This window comes from Culex pipiens, chromosome 1, assembly GCF_016801865.2.
Source record: "Culex pipiens pallens isolate TS chromosome 1, TS_CPP_V2, whole genome shotgun sequence".
In the NCBI taxonomy this organism is placed as follows: Eukaryota; Metazoa; Arthropoda; class Insecta; order Diptera; family Culicidae; genus Culex; species Culex pipiens.
The window spans coordinates 103,843,082-103,862,805 of record NC_068937.1 but is presented as its reverse complement, the minus strand read 5'-3'; the positions used below and the strand labels follow the sequence as shown (position 1 = coordinate 103,862,805).

The 19,724-nt window shown below is 37.8% G+C and overlaps 1 protein-coding gene across 1 annotated transcript in view; it reads left to right on the top strand.

The window, feature by feature from the left end:
* Positions 1 to 19,724, top strand: part of LOC120425982 (cGMP-specific 3',5'-cyclic phosphodiesterase-like) — a 101,541-nt gene that overhangs the window by 13,123 nt on the left and 68,694 nt on the right. Inside the window, exons 4-7 of the mRNA XM_039590636.1 lie at positions 2,047 to 2,450; positions 10,443 to 10,688; positions 10,754 to 11,019; positions 11,127 to 11,168. Coding sequence (XP_039446570.1) covers positions 2,047 to 2,450; positions 10,443 to 10,688; positions 10,754 to 11,019; positions 11,127 to 11,168 — 958 coding nt within the window. The remainder of the gene's footprint in view (positions 1 to 2,046; positions 2,451 to 10,442; positions 10,689 to 10,753; positions 11,020 to 11,126; positions 11,169 to 19,724) is intronic.

The window sequence follows — 19,724 nt, the reverse complement described above, 5'->3', positions numbered from 1 at the left end:
AACCCCGAGTAGGCCGCGGGTAATCGGCTCCCCTCCCACTAACATTTACACACAAGATCCTCTGTAATTACTCTTAGCTTTAAGTAAAATGTAATGACAAAAGCCGACTCGGTCCTAACCAGGTCCCAGCACCGAAAAGGACATAATAAAAATAATATTATGAAAAAAAAAACATTTTTTTGAGATTTTTTTTGTAATTTCTCTAAAAGGTCATCTTATTTCAGGTAGTTTTGGGTAAAACAGATTTAAATGTTTAGTTTCAATTTAATTTAAAATTTTACCTGGATGCCAACACAATAAAAATCTCTATTGATGTAAAAAAGCAAAACAAAAACAGACGGAGTCGTTTGGCTTTTATTTTGACAAATTTAACAGTTTAGATTCGTTACGTTTTTTGACCGAGCCACGTAGCCCAGTGGTAACGCTTCCGCCTCGTAAGCGGTAGATCTGGGTTCAAATCCCGGCTCGGACCAACACAACTGGTGATCTTTTGCCTTATGGACTCGATTGCTTAATAAAGGAAAGGTAGTGTATCGTCACAAACTGGACCTTATCAAGACAGCTTAGGAAGACAGCCTATGGAATGTTAACATTAACCTTAACATGTTAACATTAAGTTGATTAATAAACTGTCACTGAATCCGCTTTGTGAATGTTCTTCACGGGTGTTCCCCTCAGGAACAGGGAAAGAATTATTTTGCATTACGTTTTTTGAAATTGAAAATGAAAATTAGTTTGCGAAACTGATTGCTAAAGTTCGCCTTGACAATCGAAGGGTACGGTTGTTTTAACTCAACTTGACTAAGACAATTTTATTTATTGAATATTTGATGTAAATAAAAAAAATGTTCACGTTGTTAGAGTATAGAATAATAACGCAACAAAAAATCCGATGGAAAAATCGCATGCAATAGCATGCAACTCACCTTCGTCAAAAAAGACACCTAATATTATACACTGCATGTACAATTTTTGTAAACAAAAAAAAGTTGAAACCGACGGTTTTAAAACCCAGTACCATCAGTAAGCGCTGTCGCCTTAGCCCGCTCGGCCATCAGACCGATGAAGAATAAACGAATATATGAGCTTGACATTTCGATCAAGTAGGTTTCCCATACTGATGGGCTACATATTTTAGGGTATAATATCACATAACATTTCCAGAAATAATGCAATTTTTTTAAACTCATTCCTTTTACACTTAGCTGGATATCAGTTCAGACTCGATTATCCGAAGGCATCAAAACTTCGGATAATCGAACCACGATTTTTTTCTGCTGACTTATTTTTGGTTGTCGTGCTTAAGTTTGAACCATAAACTACTCTAAAATTATTAAGAATTTGTAAATCCAAGATGACGGCCAAAATGGCGGTGAAAAAATATTGAAAAATGCATTTTTAATTCAAAAGGCAATCGAATAATCAAATTTGACTAAAATGGGGTCGAAGATCTCGATTTTAATGTTAAAAGCAAGAAAATGAAAGAAAACAAGATTTTTTTTGTCGTGAGTTTTTTTTACAGCACAAGTCGCACATTTATCCAACGCGGCTCTGCTCATTGCTCAAAAAGGACTGCTCAAATGAACGTCAAAGGTTAATCGAGATGCAAAGACCACAGGAAAAGACGAAGCAATTACCATAAAGTGTAAAGGTCAACCTGTTTACCAGGTTCGAATGGTTGCCAACCTGTCTTTTGCCCGTACCATGTTGTAGTGGTAGCTTTTAGAGCTCCGAATGGGGAGCGAAACTTTTGCGTGCGAAACTTGCTTCCGGCCACGTGCACAACCGGTGTCATCATCGTTTACTCAGATGAGAAAAGGGGGGCGGTTGACAACAGAAGTTGGGAAGTCCTGTGGTGCCTATTACCGAGTCCAGGGCCACATTTTAATGATGCCCAAGATCATGACTTAACAGCGCGAAAGAGTTGTTCCATTAGGCTGTGGGTAGTTGGATTCTGGTTGGGAGTGGGGGAAGGTCATATTTTGCTGGCTAGGTCGCTCGTGATGGGCTTAATTTGTGAAACAAGTCCTTAATTTAAATTTCCAGACACGTTTCGCCCATGGTTGCCAGTGTTGCTTGGAGTGGGGAGGGCGATAAAATATTCCACCCAGACATAATTAAACGTCTAGAGTACAAGTTTTTAGCAAGTTTTGATGAACTAATCCAATTTTCGTTTCTTTCCCGATTTTTGTTACAGAAATGTCGCTCGCCGACCGCGCGCAGCTCCATCTCGAACCGGAGCCACCTGGCGGACCTGGACGAGGGCGAGCTCTTTATGGAGCTGATCCGGGACGTGGCCAACGAGTTGGACATCGACGTGCTGTGCCACAAGATTCTAGTCAACGTCAGCCTGCTGACGCATGCCGACCGCGGGTCGCTGTTCCTGGTCAAGGGACCGCCCACCGGGAAGTACCTGGTGGCGAAGCTGTTCGACGTCACGCAAAATACCCGTGAGTTCGCAATTTTAAGTAAAAATCAAATCATTTTTTTATACACAATTCCATGGAATATGGCTCTAATAGGGTTCCCATTGCAATGAGGCAAACAATTCTCAGAAAAAAACACAGGACTTTATGTACCTCGATTAGCCACTATTAGAAGTCACAATATTTGGATAACCTTGAGTGTGCCCTGAACAACACGTGTGTGTCCAAAGCCGAGGACACACACACAAACTCATATTTATTAGCTGCCCTTGCACGCCCCCTGCCGAGTGGGCTTTATATATACGACGCACGCACTTTTCCGTCAGTACACAGCACCAGTTAACCCTCAACTCAACTCAAGACGAACGTAAGCCGTAAGCAAACCGTAAAAATTCCAGGCGATGAAGAATCAATATGGGGCCATTTTTTAAATGCGGATATTTCTGTAAATATTGATCCGAAATTCTTTAGTAATACTTATAAATAAAAATCAAAGATACGAGAGCCTTCCTATTAAAGTGAAATTTGGGCGGCTGAGGGTTAACTGAACCTGAGCTAACGGGAAAGGACACGCAGGTCCAAAACAGAAAAGAGAGAGAGAAAGCGTGCGCTACAAAATAAATAACCAATCGCATGCCACACAGCACCTACCACCCATTGAAGTATGACCTGGGTGACTGCCCACTAGCCTGTCCCATTTTGAGGTCATGTCGAGGAATTTCAGGTGCTCACTTCTTAAATGATAGATTATGATGTTAGGAACAATGTTTTCTTAGACAAGAAAAAATAATAAAATACTTTCTCGCACCCCCTAGTCGATTTACTGAAAAAAGTCACTTTTTTGAACAAATTTTCTAAAATCGCTTGGAATCAATACAAAAACTGTTTCGATCAGGTGTGTATTATCTTCAAACGATAGGTTTTTGTCCATAGATTAAGATGCACTATCAATATTGGACCAAAATTTAAGTTTTTGGACTCTCCCAGGCGGATTTGTGTCGAAAAAATCGCATTTTTTCGAAACTTTTTTCAGAAATGTTCATTTAATTTAGGGTAGCCTATTTTTCCCAGTAAAACCAATACATGCAGCTTGTAGGAAATTTCATGGCGAACATTTTTCCCTCTGAGAAAATGCAATTTCGACACTCCAGAGCCGAGATATTTGAGTTTTAGTGAGGAAAAAAGTGCCAATTTTCAAAATTTCTCAGAATTCAGAAGCAAGGCCTACTAATTACACGATGTAGCAAGCATATGTCTCAAAGGTCAAGGTATGCTTTTTTATAGTAATTTTGGCGGCTGAATCCAAATCTGAAATCAAATTTCGTGTAAACAGTGATGTTTTGGAGCTACACCCTTTTGGAATGTTATTTGCGTGTTTAAGAGGCAGTTTTTGTAAATATTACTCGGTTTGTGCTAGAGGTCGTATCGAGGTGCTCCGATTTGGATGAAACTTTCAGCGTTTGTTTGTCTATACATGAGATGAACTCATGCCAAATATGAGCCCTCTACGACAAAGGGAAGTGGGGTAAAACGGGCATTGAAGTTTGAGATCCAAAAACATAAAAAATCTTAAAATTGGTCGCATTTTAGTAAAACTTCATCATTTCAAAACACTCTTAGATGCATTCGAAAGGTCTTTAGAAGCACTTCAAAATGAGCCATAGACATCCAGGATTAGTTTAACTTTTTCTCATAGCTTTTGCGGGTTTCGCCTTGTAAGCGGAAGGTGATGGGTTCGATTCCTGTCTGGCTCGGCAAAGTCAGATCCCTTAAAAGAGTAAATATGCTCACTGGGAATACTGACCGGTAGGGGATGGGTTTCGACTAGCGGCGTGCTGGGTTTCCAATCCAGAGGTCGTGAGTTCGATTCTCGTACCGGGATGATGAAAAAAAAAAATTACTGTTAAAAATGGATTTTTTTAAAACCTCAAAATCTTTTTGCAACAGCCTCCAACACCCATACTCTTTTAGCTCAAAAGTTAGGGAATTTCATGGACTATAATCCTACGGTAATAACTTTTTGGCCAATCGCAGTTTTTCTCATAGTTTTTCGATTTTTCTATAAAAAACATTTTACAACGTTAGTTATTGTCCCTACAGCATCCATAGCGGCACTTTTTAGTCTCAATTTTGTCATATTCGAAATCCTTGGAAACTTCAAACTTCAATGCCCGTTTTACCCCACTTCCCTCATCTCATCTCATCTCATCCAAATCGGAGCACCTCGATACGACCTCTAGAACAAACCGAGTAATATTTACAAAAACTGCCTCTTAAACACGCAAATAACATTCCAAAAGGGTGTAGCTCCAAAACATCACTGTTTACACGAAATTTGATTTCAGATTTGGATTCAGCCGCCAAAATTACTATAAAAAAGCATACCTTGACCTTTGAGACATATGCTTGCTACATCGTGTAATTAGTAGGCCTTGCTTCTGAATTCTGAGAAATTTTGAAAATTGGCACTTTTTTCCTCACTAAAACTCAAATATCTCGGCTCTGGAGTGTCGAAATTGCATTTTCTCAGAGGGAAAAATGTTCGCCATGAAATTTCCTACAAGCTGCATGTATTGGTTTTACTGGGAAAAATAGGCTACCCTAAATTAAATGAACATTTCTGAAAAAAGTTTCGAAAAAATGCGATTTTTTCGACACAAATCCGCCTGGGAGAGTCCAAAAACTTAAATTTTGGTCCAATATTGATAGTGCATCTTAATCTATGGACAAAAACCTATCGTTTGAAGATAATACACACCTGATCGAAACAGTTTTTGTATTGATTCCAAGCGATTTTAGAAAATTTGTTCAAAAAAGTGACTTTTTTCAGTAAATCGACTAGGGGGTGCGAGAAAGTATTTTATTATTTTTTCTTGTCTAAGAAAACATTGTTCCTAACATCATAATCTATCATTTAAGAAGTGAGCACCTGAAATTCCTCGACATGACCTCAAAATGGGACAGGCTACTGCCCACCACCTACTTCAATCTCCCGTCCCTAGGTCGTTAGCACCGCACGCTACAAAATCCTGCGACAGCCGGAAAACAAGTGGCAACGGTACACACCGACCATTTCTCATCCCTTTATCCCAAAGCCCTCGCTGTAATTGTCAGTTGACGTAAGCGCCATTTTGATGAAATTGTTGATTTTGACGTGTGGCCGGCAGCGAAATTATGTGAAAGTATAACTTCCAACGACCAATTTTATATCTGAAAATGGATGTTGCGTTACGAGAGCACACCGCTGATGATAAACTAACACAAACACGGACTATTTTTGGGTTCTGTGTGAAGCAGGGGGAAAACTTGGCAACGGGTAAATAAGGCGGTTGGGTTGGGATGGAAATGAAAACGGTGGCGTTACCCTAATTGATGATTAATTGCCCCTTTCATGATGTGCTGCCTGCAGCCATCAATGGTCAGCGTCAGTGTTTGAGGGAGGTGTCTTTGGCGTGTAGCTATAATTTTTAAAATGTTCATGCTTTAATTAGGGAACATTCCATGCGATATGAATTATTTCCAGCCTGCTGAGCAATACAACCTGTTTCAATAAATTTAGCAGTTTCTTAAACAACAAATTGTTAGTATGAAGTTGATTTTGAAAAAAAAATGACCTACTCTAATGTGCTTATTTATTTATGCTGCATATAAATTTCCTAATTTGCAAAATAGGGTGGTTTTTGCATGAAAACCTGCCGTATTATATATTTTGAGAAAGGTTCTGAAATTACCTTTCTTGTAGATTAAAAATTTTCAAGATCTGATTTACCTATCTAAAATTACAAGCAGTTTAAAAAATGGTCTGAATTAACATAACCTCAATCTATTTCCCCACGGCGGTGTATGTACAATCTTGACAAAGTCTGTAGGCAGTCTGTTTTTTTATTCATCACTTATTTTTGGGTAATTCTCTACCAACTCACACGAAATCGGGAAAACATTTTTTCGTAAAATCGCGATAACTCGTGATGTTTATGAGCAAACCCCTTATGTCTATATATCAAAATTTTTGTAATTGTCTGCTCTACAACTTTGAAGAACATTGTTACACTCTAAAAAATAACCCTGCAAAGTTAGAAAAGACACGAAATTTTAAAATGAAAAATTTTGTTCTAAATGAAAAAATGACCCTTCTGGGTCAATGTAGATTCGAAAAGTACATTAAATTTCCCATAAAATGACATGTTCCAAAAAAATTTACAGGCGAGTAGCGGAAAATGGGAGAATTTTTAAAACTTTTTTAGTGTTTTTTTCGATGAAAAATACGTTTTTTCGTAATTCTGAGTATGCCATCAAATCGGGCGTCTAATTTTACATAAAAGTCCCTTTGACACCAAATTTCTATCTCATCACCGTTTCAGGCTGCAAATTATTGAAAAACACCTCTTTTTTCGCATGTTCAAAAATGGAAGGGGTCGTACCGCCCCTCCGTCACGAGATATCAAAAAACGGACCTCGGATTCGTGATCAGGGACAAAAGTTACCCCTTAGGACAAAGTTTCACGCAAATCGAAGAGGGGTCGGGTCTGCTGTGTGAGTTGGCGGAGAATTACCCTTTTATAAGGACCTCTTAGGTACTGCGATCACGTTAGGGGCGATCCATAAACTATGTGGACACTTAAGGGGGGTTGGAATCACTCTATAAATGAGAGGAAGGCACCAACCACCTAAAGGTGGGTTAAATAAGGTTTTTTTCATTTAGAACTACAAATTTTCATGACGTGTTTTTTGTAACTTTGCAAGGGTTACTTTTAAGATTGTAACAATTTTTACAAAGTTGTAGAGAAGATAAAACAATTTATTTTTATATTTTTGCATGTGTTCTTCACGAGTTATCAGAATTTTACGAAAAAGTTTTTTTAAGGTGATGATTTTGACCATTTTTGACCAGTTTTTCAAAGTTCTAACCCCTAAACTCAATCGTTTGCTCTGAAATGTATTTTTTCAAAAGTGTTCAGCAAATTTTTCATAAGAATGACCCTTTGGATGTGAGTCATTCTCCGCCAACTCGCACAGCAGTTGCCCCGAACTCTCTTCGATTTGCGTGAAACTTTGTCCTAAGGGGTAACTTTCGTCCCTGATCACGAATCCGAGGTCCGTTTTTTAATATCTAGTGACGGAGGGGCGGTACGACCCCGTTAAATTATTTTTGAACATGCAAAAAAAGACATGTTTTTCAATAATTTGCAGCCTGAAAAGGTGGTGAGATAGAAATTTGGTGTCAATGGAATTTTATGTAGAATCTGACGTCCGATTTGATGGCTTATTCAAAATTCCGAAAAACGTATTTTTCGTCGAAAAAAAAAACACTGAATTTTTTACAGACTCTGACAATTTTTGATGCCCGACTGTAATTTTTTTTGGAACATGTCATTTTAAGGGAAATTTAATGTTTTTTTCGAATCTACATTAACCTAGAAGGGTCATTTTTTCATTTAGGACAAAAATTCTTGTTTTTTCTGACTTTGCAAGGTTTTTTTTAGAGTGTAACAATGTTCTAATGAGTTGTAGAGCAGACAATTACAAAAATGTTGATTTATAACCATAAGAGGTTTGCATGTATCATCACGAGTAATCGCGATTTTACGGAAAAAAAAAACTTTTACAATTTCTCCGTGTCTCACGCTTGATCCTAAAATGCTTCAAAGAGCAAAATGCTTCATCGAGAAACTGCTGAGAAATCATTTTTCTAGGTGTTAGATTCAAAATTCCTGCATTGTTTATTGGAATTTTTTAAATAACTTTTTGCGAAACTTGTTAAATAACGTGATTTTTTGATCACTCATGAAAAGTATTCCGCCTGAACAGTGTTGCAAATGAGTGATAGAAAAGCTATCAATTGAATATCTCTGCACCAAAAACATCCGAGAGTATAACGGCCGTCACTATAGCTTGTGAGATCTCTTCTTGTGTCTCGTGATACCCAGCGATGCCATTCTCTCTCTATCATTCCTTTCCTTTTCCTCGACTATGCGCTCTCACCGCTGAGTCTCTCAATCTCTCCGAAAACTGCTATGAGAGAACGCGAGATGGCGATTAGGAGCCGACCACGCATGACGTCTCGTTAAACTACGTTTGCGAAAATGGTTTGTGGCGGCTTTTGTGGTTAAACGCTGTTGCGAGAGGATGATCGTGGAAGCGGGAATGAGAGAGAAAACGAAAATGTCAATCGCGAGTGTGTAAACACGAAAACGTGTTCGGCTATGTTCGGCGCTGAGAGTTTCAATAGAGAGAGAAGAGCAGTTGTATTTGAGGCATGAAAATTCAGGCGGGATAATTGTAGTTGCTGAGAGCTGATATTTTGATATTTTAACAACCCTGCTCCTGAAGCTTGCCACAGTAATTTGTAGCTCATTATTGATAACAAAAACATGTTTTGTATCCATAAAACTGTGTAATCATTGGTTAAGGAAATATTATATATCTAGAGTTTTTTTTAAAGGACCTATAAACTATTGTTTTTCATAGGTTTATAGGACCTATTCAAAAAAAAACTCTAGATATGTTCATAAAAAGCAATAATACTATTAGCAATATTAATCCTGCTAAAATCTCGATTGCATCAGCTAAATCAGAGTACAAAGGATTGTTTTTTTCTTAGTGAAATTATATTTTAATACGGTTTTATGATTTTAACTTCTGAATCATTCCCACATATTATAAAATTCAGTATAACCCTCTACTGCCCAATTTTTTTTTTCGAAAATATTTATTTTTCCCGTGTTCAGGAGGTCATTTTGAGCATTTTTTGCTCTACGAAAAACTTTACTTTTCTTGTTTTATGTTTTTCTTGTTTCATTTGTAGTATTTTAATTTGCATTTATCTTGTTTAGTTTATGTTTGTTTTTGGTAGTATTTGGCCTACTCTACCACCTAATATAATTACATTTCGCCTATCTAATTTTTTCATGTTTTTACAGTCACTTTTTCAATTTTTTGCATGTTTTTCACATTTTCTGCTATAGAATCGCACCATCATCATTTAAATTGCAAAAAAATGCGTAGAGGCATAGTCTGGGACACTACAAAAATTACTGTATACTTCTTTTTACTGAAAATATTGAAAATGTTAGTGAAAAACACAGCCTAAATTGACCCCTAATTTTCTAAAATTTTAAGAGTTCTTCTTTCCAGTGCTTTTTAAAGATCAAAAATTGGTTGAAAAATTGATTTTTGGCGATTTTTAAAATCGAAGCCCGTCTAGAGGCGGGGTTGGGTTGTAGAGGGATAAACTAAACTTTTAAAACTTTTAGTGATTTGCAACCTTCTACAAAGTTGTTATTTTGTCTTATTTTGCACATTGTAATGAGTAATTGACACATAAAACGCCCGTGTGGATCAATCGGACCGCGCACTGGACTCACAATCCAGAGGCTACTGGTTCGAATCCCGCGGCGGGCGCTCTAAAATTCTTTGTATAAATATGGGTATTCGGCGCCGTCGCTCCGTGCCATACTTCCATACACTTAGGAGCCCAGGGCGGCGAAGTCCTTGTAGATAAAAAGGAAGACATTAGTGGTTGGTACTAGCAATGGTAGCCGACAGCTATAAAGTTAACTTCGTTGACACATAAAACACATCATTTGACAGATGTGGCAGTGCGTGGCCGAATGGTTACGCTGTCCGCTTTGTAAGCGGATGTTTCTGGGTTCGATTCCCATCTGCTCCAACCTTCCATCGGATGAAGAAGTAAAACCACAAAAGACCCGGGGGTCGTTAATGTGGATGGTTTGATTTTGACATCATTTGACAAGTTTCCTGAACATATATAAAAATGTTTCCAATCCTTGAATTGTTTGTACAAGTTAGCCCTTTAACTACCTTTCGATTGATAACTAAACTCTGTTTAGTTTCGTACTTTGGTTATTAAAGTATTAACCAACACACATTACCGTTAATCACATCCACCTTTCTTAGTCCTACTCAAATTGAACTGCTTTTCACACCTGATCCTGAACCGCTCATAATCTTCATACCTTCTTCTTTTTTTGTTCGCTCTCTTCTCCGCCCCACCAGCTCTCGACGAGGCCGTCCGGCGCGCCAAACAGGACGAGCTCATCATCCCGTTCGGGGTGGGCATCGCCGGCACGGTGGCCCAGACGAACGAAACCATCAACATCAAGGAGGCTTACCAGGATCCGCGGTTCAACAGCGAGGTGGACCAAAAGACCGGCTACAAGACGAACATCATCCTGTCGATGCCGATCTGTAATTACGAGGGCCAGGTGATTGGCGTGGCGCAGATTATCAACAAAACTAACGGTAAGGATGGGGATTTGGGGGAGGTTTTTTTTCGGCTTGAAGAGTTCAATGATTTGATTTGGCAGGTTCCCCGGAGTTTACGGAACGGGACACGGAGATCTTCCGCCGGTATCTGACCTTCTGCGGGATCGGGATCCAAAATGCTCAACTGTTTGAAATGTCCGTCCTGGAGTATCGGCGGAACCAGATTCTGCTGAACCTGGCGCGGAACATCTTCGCCGAGCAGAACAACCTGGAGTGTCTGGTGACGAAGATCATGACCGAGGCCCGGGAGCTGCTCAAGTGCGAACGGTGCGCCGTGTTTCTGCTGGATCTGGACTGTGGCGAAGCGGTAAGTTGCTTAGCATGCTCGTGTTGATCCGTCAACAGGTCGTCCAAGCGTTTGCATTTTGATTCTTTAACGGATCCCTCTTCCCTTCAAACTCTCCACCCTCGTAGAGTGCATGTTTAGATCTGGAAAATAACCAGTACAGGGTCAAGGTAATGTTTTTTGAACTTCAGCACAACATGACTTGTTATCGGCTCACTTCACGAAGGCACCACCTTTGTACAAAACGAAACGCAGATTTGTGGCCACAACGTGCGGATTAGAGACCCCGGCCGTCGCCGCCAATTGCCAGAGGTCGTGGTAATTGACTCACACTGAGCACCGGCTAGGGTTAATGCACCTAACTTTGATCAAATGGCACAACTTTCTAACACCGAATCTCACCACTTCAACCACGACACGTGTTGCGTGTTCATCAACATTAGCAGGTTGGTTGGGCCTCGTCGGTGACTAAAAGTGGCAATTCTTGCCATTTCCGTTCGGATCAGCTCCGATAATGCGAGTGCCAAATGCCACCCATGGTTAGGCTTTGTTGGGTGGCTTTGGGGGAAAAACTGTCGACCCACAAGTTAATCTTTCGCCATTATCCAGCTCTGATGAATGTGCTGTACTCACGTGGTCTCCTGGTTGAACTTCTTTTGTGTTGTTTGTAATTACTAGCTAAAAAAGGTTAGTTTACACGTGTTACGGTTTAGGAAAGGTTGGGCGATAAACATACAACTGTTGATTACGATGTGTGATAATGGCGATGTATAATTTAACTTCTGGTTAACATCGAAGAACCCAAACTGTGTTGCTCAAAATCAACACTCTGAAAAAAACTTCTAAGAAATAGGAAATTTCCTATTTAAATATCTTCTAAACATTATTAGATACATCCACTAGCGTCGTGCAAATAACTTCATGCTTTCCATGAAAAAAATTGGACCGAGCTCGAGCCAACCAGGTTAGCTCGTAATTTCATACTGAGTCGGGCGCTTAGAAATTTATCAAAATCATTCAAACAACAACTGAAAAAAAAAATCATTTTGATGCATTTTAAATTATTTGCATTTCCGACAAACACTTTTGAAAAGGATATTTCAGTGAAAAGTTTGTTTCCTCTGTTTAAAACCAAAACACGTCAAAAAGTATAACTTTTCGATACAAGTGCTAAAAAGTTGAACCTCTGGCACTCAAATGTGTGTGCTTTAATTAATATTGAAATCTCGATTCAAAGCCTGAGCTTTGTGACGAACCACTTCCCATTTTATTGCTTTTACCTTATGGGATCACAACTTTACCCGTACAAGTAGTTGGTTGTGAATAAACAGTTTTTGGTCCCGAACATACTGGCCTTATGTAGCACAACTTTTCCTTCCATCTAAGCTAGGTACATCGGCTAGCAAACGGTAAATTCAAGGGTCGAAATCCCAGTTTATGTAAACGTGTTTAAAACTGTTGAATCGTTCCACTCTTTGAACAAAAATATAATTGGAGCATTTTACAGAGTAGGAGAAATATACTAGGTCAATTACCTATCTTTAGCACTTTACAGCATTGCCTTAGCGTTCTTGATTGCGAGATTCCTACTCAAAACTAGGAGTCCGAAGGGTTTGATTGTTGGGGCAATTGCAAACCCCTTTTTAAACCTAAGCTTCCATCCACCCCAGGATTCGAACTGTCGACCTTTGGATTGTGAGTCCACCAGCGACTCCACCGAGACAGGACCCAGGGAGACGACTCCTACACCTGGGCTGAGCTAACGACCTAACCTCTAGATTAGACCGGGGCCAACATTTACTTCCCCGTCCGAAGGAAGGCGTGATCAGATAAATCTCGTCTCGAAAAATGCCGCCGGGACCTTCAGGGATCGAACCCAGGCCGACTGGGTGAGAGGCAACCACGCTTACCCCTACACCACGGGTCCCGGTTTTACCTACTCTCTTACCTAGCGCGTGTAAGAGTGAGCCAGTGATGCCAGGAAACGCTACTTTTTGTTAGTTTATGGGTGCACAGTAGGGCGACAAGAAAAATTTAAAATTTTGGGTAAATCTGAAGAGATACCCCCTGGCTCGATTCTTTAGGCAATGATAAGTAACTGTGCCAATTTTGAGCCAAATCGGTTAAGGTTAAGGGGTCGCTTTTTATCGTTGAAGATTATATGGAGTAAATCGCTAAAATGTATGGGTAAAAACATCGCTTTAGGATTTTGGCAGCAGGTGGTGCAGGTCCAGCCCACAATTTTCCAAGTGTGACATTCAGGAGAATTATGTTTAAGTCAAACCTATCTCCAGAATCGAAAATTGTGTTATTATCATGTGCTTTTGGCTGTGTATGTCAATCACCCCTCAGAATAGCCAAATTGTCGAAATAATAATTTATGATCATATTTCTTCTTCTTATCTATCTATATGTATAAAAAATTTCGACGGTTTTGTTCGAACGCGAATCAGTTCAATACGGAACAACGTATCGGTGCGCTTTTTTCTGCATTGGGTTCGTATAAGCCCAAGGAAGGTTTATATGCTAACTAATTGACACTTTGGCCACTCTGGAACCGATTCCGGAGAATCGGCAAATCGTATGGAAAAAGTTACGTAAAATCAAATTTTGATTAATTTCATCATTGAATCATATACTTTTGGATTGAAATTTGACATTTTGACAAATGAAGATAAAACGCGAGTTTCAAAAATGACCTTTGAGATACTTTCAGAAACTTCTACTAACTTTTTCGAAAAGAGTTTGAGTTTTGAAATTGCATCGTTTAAAAATGAAAACGAATTTTACTTTACAAATAATTCAATTTTTCAAAATTAAATGTTCGTTTTTCAGCGCTCACAAGCTGCTCTGAAAATCATCGTTTTTGTTTTATATTGCAGGTGTTAATAAATGTCTGCATCAATCTTTTTATGCATTTAATGTTTCAGGCTACTCATGAGTTATTTCGCCAAAATTTACACAGTTAAGAACTGTTTAAACTTCTTAAAAGCTGAAACACAGTGGTTATAAGAGGTTATGCGGACATTTCTTCTTCTGAAAATTTAGTTTCAATTTAAAACAAACACAATATTTTGTCAAGGTTTAAAAATAATTAGAATTCATTGACTTTGTACAAAAGCTTTTAATTATCTTGAAAATTAATTTTGTACAAAGCTTTTAATTGTCTAGAAAAACCGGTTGAAAAGGGATATTTACCAAAAAAAAGGCAAATAAAACAGGGCTGTACGAATCAAAAGAAAGTTTGTTACTTCATATTTTTAACCAAATACGAAGCTTTTATGACTAACATTAAAACAGCATAAATTCGCAAAATTTTGAATTATTTTTAAATGATTTTAAACAATAATTGTGCTGCTGCCGAAGCATTTTTCTCTAACTACACTGAAATGGAATCCGCTAAAAAATCAGCTACACAGAAAAAAATGATGGTAATATTCATCAGGAAATGGTGACAGATTTTGTGGCAAAAAAAAGTGTATTCTCACATCAGAAAATATTGAATTTTCATCAGTTTCTGGTGAATATTCATCAGGTTCACATTTTTACACATTTTTTATGTAATATTACTTAAAAAGAGGTAATATTCAACCAACCAAATTTCCAACATTCAAAAAATAAACTTTTTTTTGCTGTGTAAATATTCCGGTTCTGTGCATGATTCCACAAAAATAAAGAATAGCAAAATGCTGCTATCAATATGGATTTTAAGAAATCTAGCAAAATATTCAGTAAACTTTGCTTCGAATGAAAAGATAATAAACAACAACAAAGTGCGGGAAAATTCAAAGTAACAGTCCGATGATCAATATTTCTACAGTAAATTTTCAATTCAACCTGTCTCATATTAATTTGAAAACTAAAACACAAAAAACGGTGTTTTTTTTTAAACTATCATATGTAAGGCTCCAATCGCAATTATAAAATCAAAGCTCATTGAAGCAATGATTGAACATTAACATCAATTTATCAAAATGCTCATAAATTTGGAAGGGGCGCCAAATTGATGCTTCGCCAAGGGCGCCGTATACAGAAAAAAAAGTTGAATTTTGGAATGTTGAAAATTTGATAGGTTGAATATTACCTCTTTTTTTAAGCAATATTACATAAAAAATGTGTAAAAATGTGATCCTGATGAATATTCATCAAAAAACTGATGAAAATTCATCATTTTCTGGGGTAAAATTAATCATTTTTTTTGCCACAAAATCTGTCACCATTTCCTGATGAATATTACCATCTTTTTTTTTTCTGTGTGGACCGAAGGTACGGCTCTGAAAATACTAAAATGTATGTATCTAAAATCTCAGTGCAACAGCCCTGGTTGATGTGCACCATGTGTGTACATGTTTGTTTCAAATTACATGAATTGGCAGCCCCAAAAAATGTAGGCCTATAATAGAATTGCGCTGGCTCCAGTGGATTCTCGTCCGACGAGAATAGACCTTGAAAATATTTTTCAAAAATGCTTGTAAAAGAAATACGAATATCTTTTGGTAAAAGTCAAATTAAGCAGAAATGTTCACAAATGGCTGCTCTACTGCTAGGTGTTCTTGGTTTTTAGTAAATCTCAAGGAACACACCGGATTATCGAGCATCATTTAGACACCACCGCTTAGAATGATGGGAATGGGTATATTTCCCCTAACATCGTTGAAATATTTTTATCTAGATGAAGCTCGAAAAAAAAAATTCACTTCTTTAAAAGCTGAAATCAATATTATTTGAACTGTATTTCATTCCACAATCCGCTTGAACCAGTAATGGATTTCCAAATGAGATGCACAAAATTATTTTCATATGTTGATCCGTTGCCGTACTAACCCATCGAGGGAGGAAATTTTCATATTCGAGTGCACTTTCTCTGCAAATATTATTGAGTTGGTATGTTGTTTCACCCATAAATAATACAATTTATTTCCAACTTTTTTACAAAAAAAAAGAAACTCCATCGAAAATTTCAAATGCCAAAAGTCAGAACCCGTCACGTTCGTTGCGAGAAAAAAAAAGCAGTCCCTTCAGGCTGCAATATGGTCGCAACGTTGCCTCGCTTCAAAAGCCGATTTGAGATAATGTTGAATCAATGTATCGATATAGATTGGGGACAGAATTGGTCTGAAAACGCCAGGAAAAAAACGACCATTCTGGTATTACTTCCTTCTTCCGCAATACAGGCAATCATCTGAAAATGATTGTATCGAACTAGTCTGCTTTTTGTGTGGTTGAATAATGGGGCACATAGTCCAAAGTTATGTAAAATTTGTAACAAGTAGATCAATTAACTCAAATCTCCCCTAAATCCCACAGAATCCATTCAGGTCGCAGCAAAAATGATAGAAACATGAACGGTCGAACCGTAAAGTAAAGGATTGAAAGCGCAAAAAAAAACACTTAGATCGCTATTTATTCTGACAGCTGGATGTAATGCCCAGGGGGTTCTGACTTCCTGTAGCCTGTCCGTTAGGATGTCCAGAAAAAAAAAATAAACCCAATAAATCGAATTTGCTCATATTTTACCCAGAGGCAAAAACATTCCTCAGGGAACAGATTTCGAATCAGATTCAGTTTTCCTCTATGTTTTGGGCACCCTACTGTCCGTTTATTGAAACACTGCTGCAGTGGGCGTTGCCTTGGAGCTGGCCATCAATCAGCAAAATTAATATTGAAGTGTTTGGTGCAGGATTTGAGTATCATACCGACCGTTTGAAAAGCTGGGTGAAATTTGTACTTTTTGGACAGGTTGATTGCTCAATGGAAAATTGATGCTTTGCGCATACTTTTTTCGAGTTTTTCATTTGTTTTTTTTTTTTAGTTTGAAACAAAATGTGATGAAAGAAGCCGTTTAGAATAATAAGATTTTTCATACAGCATAAAAAATGGGCAAGTGAATATTCGAAAATGTGTATCTTAAAAAAGATTTTCTCTGAAAGATTTGGTTTCTTCAGCAAAATTATAGTTGGGTCATTCCATCTCAACTGTGCACGAAAAAGTGCAAATTTGAAAATTACCCTCTCCGATCCTGCTCAAATTTGGCAGAGCTGTTGATACTATCAAAACATGCAATAATCCCGAATTTCATCCAAATCGGACCACCCCCTCCATTTTTGTACCTCCCCAAAAAATCGACTTGTTGGCGATTTTTGATCAAACCTCCTAGTTTCAAACAGCGATAGCTCAGGAACCACAAATCTTAGAAGGTCGGTCTTAGACTCAATTTTGAAGAAAATTGAACGTAGAATCCATTTCCGTGATCAAAATGTTGATTAATTTATTTTTTCTACCTGTATTGCGCAATTGAAAACTTTAAACGGCCGTATCTCAAAACACCCCAACTTATTTTTTTTATTTGACCTCACCATCGTGTTCCCCGGCCAATTTTACATAAGAATCACTTATCGACAGAAATGAATATGTTTCGTTCCAGAGATATCGAATTTTAAAGTTTTGTGTTTTCGAGATTACCTACATCAGCTTCATTCGCCGCATCTGCTAGAAGTACATAGGCGGGCTGATCAATAACTACTACCTGGTGTTCTGGGAGATGATTAATTTAATCTAAATTTTTATAATTTTACGCAAATATTTATTCAAATGGCTAATAGGGGAAATTCTCGTATGTTTGGCAGGTTAAGTCCTCGCTCCTAGTTTTGTCCAATTTGCTCATTTTCACTATTTAAACAACAAATTTTTCAAAACTTTTGATTGAAACTTGCTTGTTCACTTCTTATTGAGCTATTTATCACTCGATTTCAGTTGAAAATCAGCTGTAATTGAATGCCAAAGCGCTGATATGGCAACATTAGAGAAACGCTGGAATTAGATGCTGTTCCCCTACCTTGATCAATCTATTTTTGTGGAAGGAATATTTATTGGGTTATTATGAATGCACCGTTTTTTACGTGTTGCTAACCGTTTAAGAGTACCTCCGAGGCCTTTATCATGGGCGGTTGCAAAATAGTGCCATTCAGCAAAAACCCCAAAACCTGCTTTATTATTATTATTATTATAGTTTATTATTGACACTTTACCATAATTTGGCAAATCTGATTTATGGTTTAAAAGATTGATCAAAAGATGATTTTGGTCAAGGTACATTTAATTAAAAAAGAATCCAAGAATGATAGAAGAAAAAAAACACTGTTGTTCGGACGGTGTCGAAATCATCGCAACTAAATTTGGGGAATTAGCCGCTTTGCAGCAGATCAAAGTTTGTGATTTTCTTACATTTTTCAGTTTTATACTTTCCATAAATCCTTTTCCTACTACTTGTGATCGTCATTCACTAGAGTACAAAGTGTCAACAAATTTTATTCATTTTAATTCATATTTTTTACTCAATAATGTATCGTGCACTTATTGTTCAGTGTTACTAACAAGATTAATTGCATTTTCCTGCTCGCTCCGTCGGAATCCAATTCTGCCCTTTACTATGTGTCGTTATTGCTCTATCCTGTGGGTTAGCACAGAAATTCACTTCATTATTTTTTTTTAGCAGCAGTGTTATACAGTTAATTTTTGCCCAATTTGATAAAGATTGTTTATGACGAAATATTATTTCAATAAATGAACAGGTAGCAGTTATTAATATGTCCGCCTATGTACTTCTAGCAGATGCGGCGAATGAAGCTGATGTAGGTAATCTCGAAAACACAAAACTTTAAAATTCGATATCTCTGGAACGAAACATATTCATTTCTGTCGATAAGTGATTCTTATGTAAAATTGGTCGGGGAACACGATGGTGAGGTCAAATAAAAAAAATAAGTTGGGGTGTTTTGAGATACGGCCATTCAAAGTTTTCAATTGCGCAATACAGGTAGAAAAAATAAGTTAATTAAAATTTTGATCACGGAAATGGATTCTACGTCCAATTTCCTTCAAAATTAAGTCTTATACCGACCCTCTAAGATTTGTGGTTCCTGAGTTATCGTCGTTTGAAACTAGGAGGTTTGCTCAAAAATCGCCAAAAAGTCGATTTTTTGGGGAGGTACAAAAATGGAGGGGGTGGTCCGATTTGGATGAAATTCGGGATTCTTGCATGTTTTGATAGTATCAACAGCCCTGCCAAATTTGAGCAGGATCGGAGAGGGTAATTTTCAAGTGCTGTTCCGCTTCAGATGGAATGACCCAGTTAATGATCAAGAGTTTTCGTAAAAAAAGATTTTTTATTTTACTTTTTTTACTTGAAGAGTACACAGCAAAAAATCCCATGGTAAAATCGCATGCAAAAGCATGCACATCACCTTTGTGAGAAAAAGCATGTAATATTGTATGAGAAAACGTGTACACAAAAAGCATGTACCGAAGAAAAAAAAATCAGGTCTGCTCACCCCAAAAAATTAACATCAATCCTACGAGAGTCATATTTAGATTAACAAGTCCGCGCCCCAACCCACTCGGCTATCTCGCCGCTATATTAAAAGCTGGATCTTCACCGATGTAGGTATAGGTTCCCCATACATCGTATGCAGTTAACACAGTGTACGGCGTACGGAACCCCTACTGTTACATTGGCATTGATACAACCACTTTAACAGCGGCGAGATAGCCGAGCGGGTTAGGGCTGAGTATGACTCTCGCCGGATCGATGTTAATTTTGGGGTGAGCAGACCTAATTTTTTTTCTTCGGTACATGCTTTCTCATACAGGTTTTCTCATACAATATTACATGCTTTTTTCTCACAAAGGTGATGTGCATGATTTTGCATGCGATTTTACACAGAAAT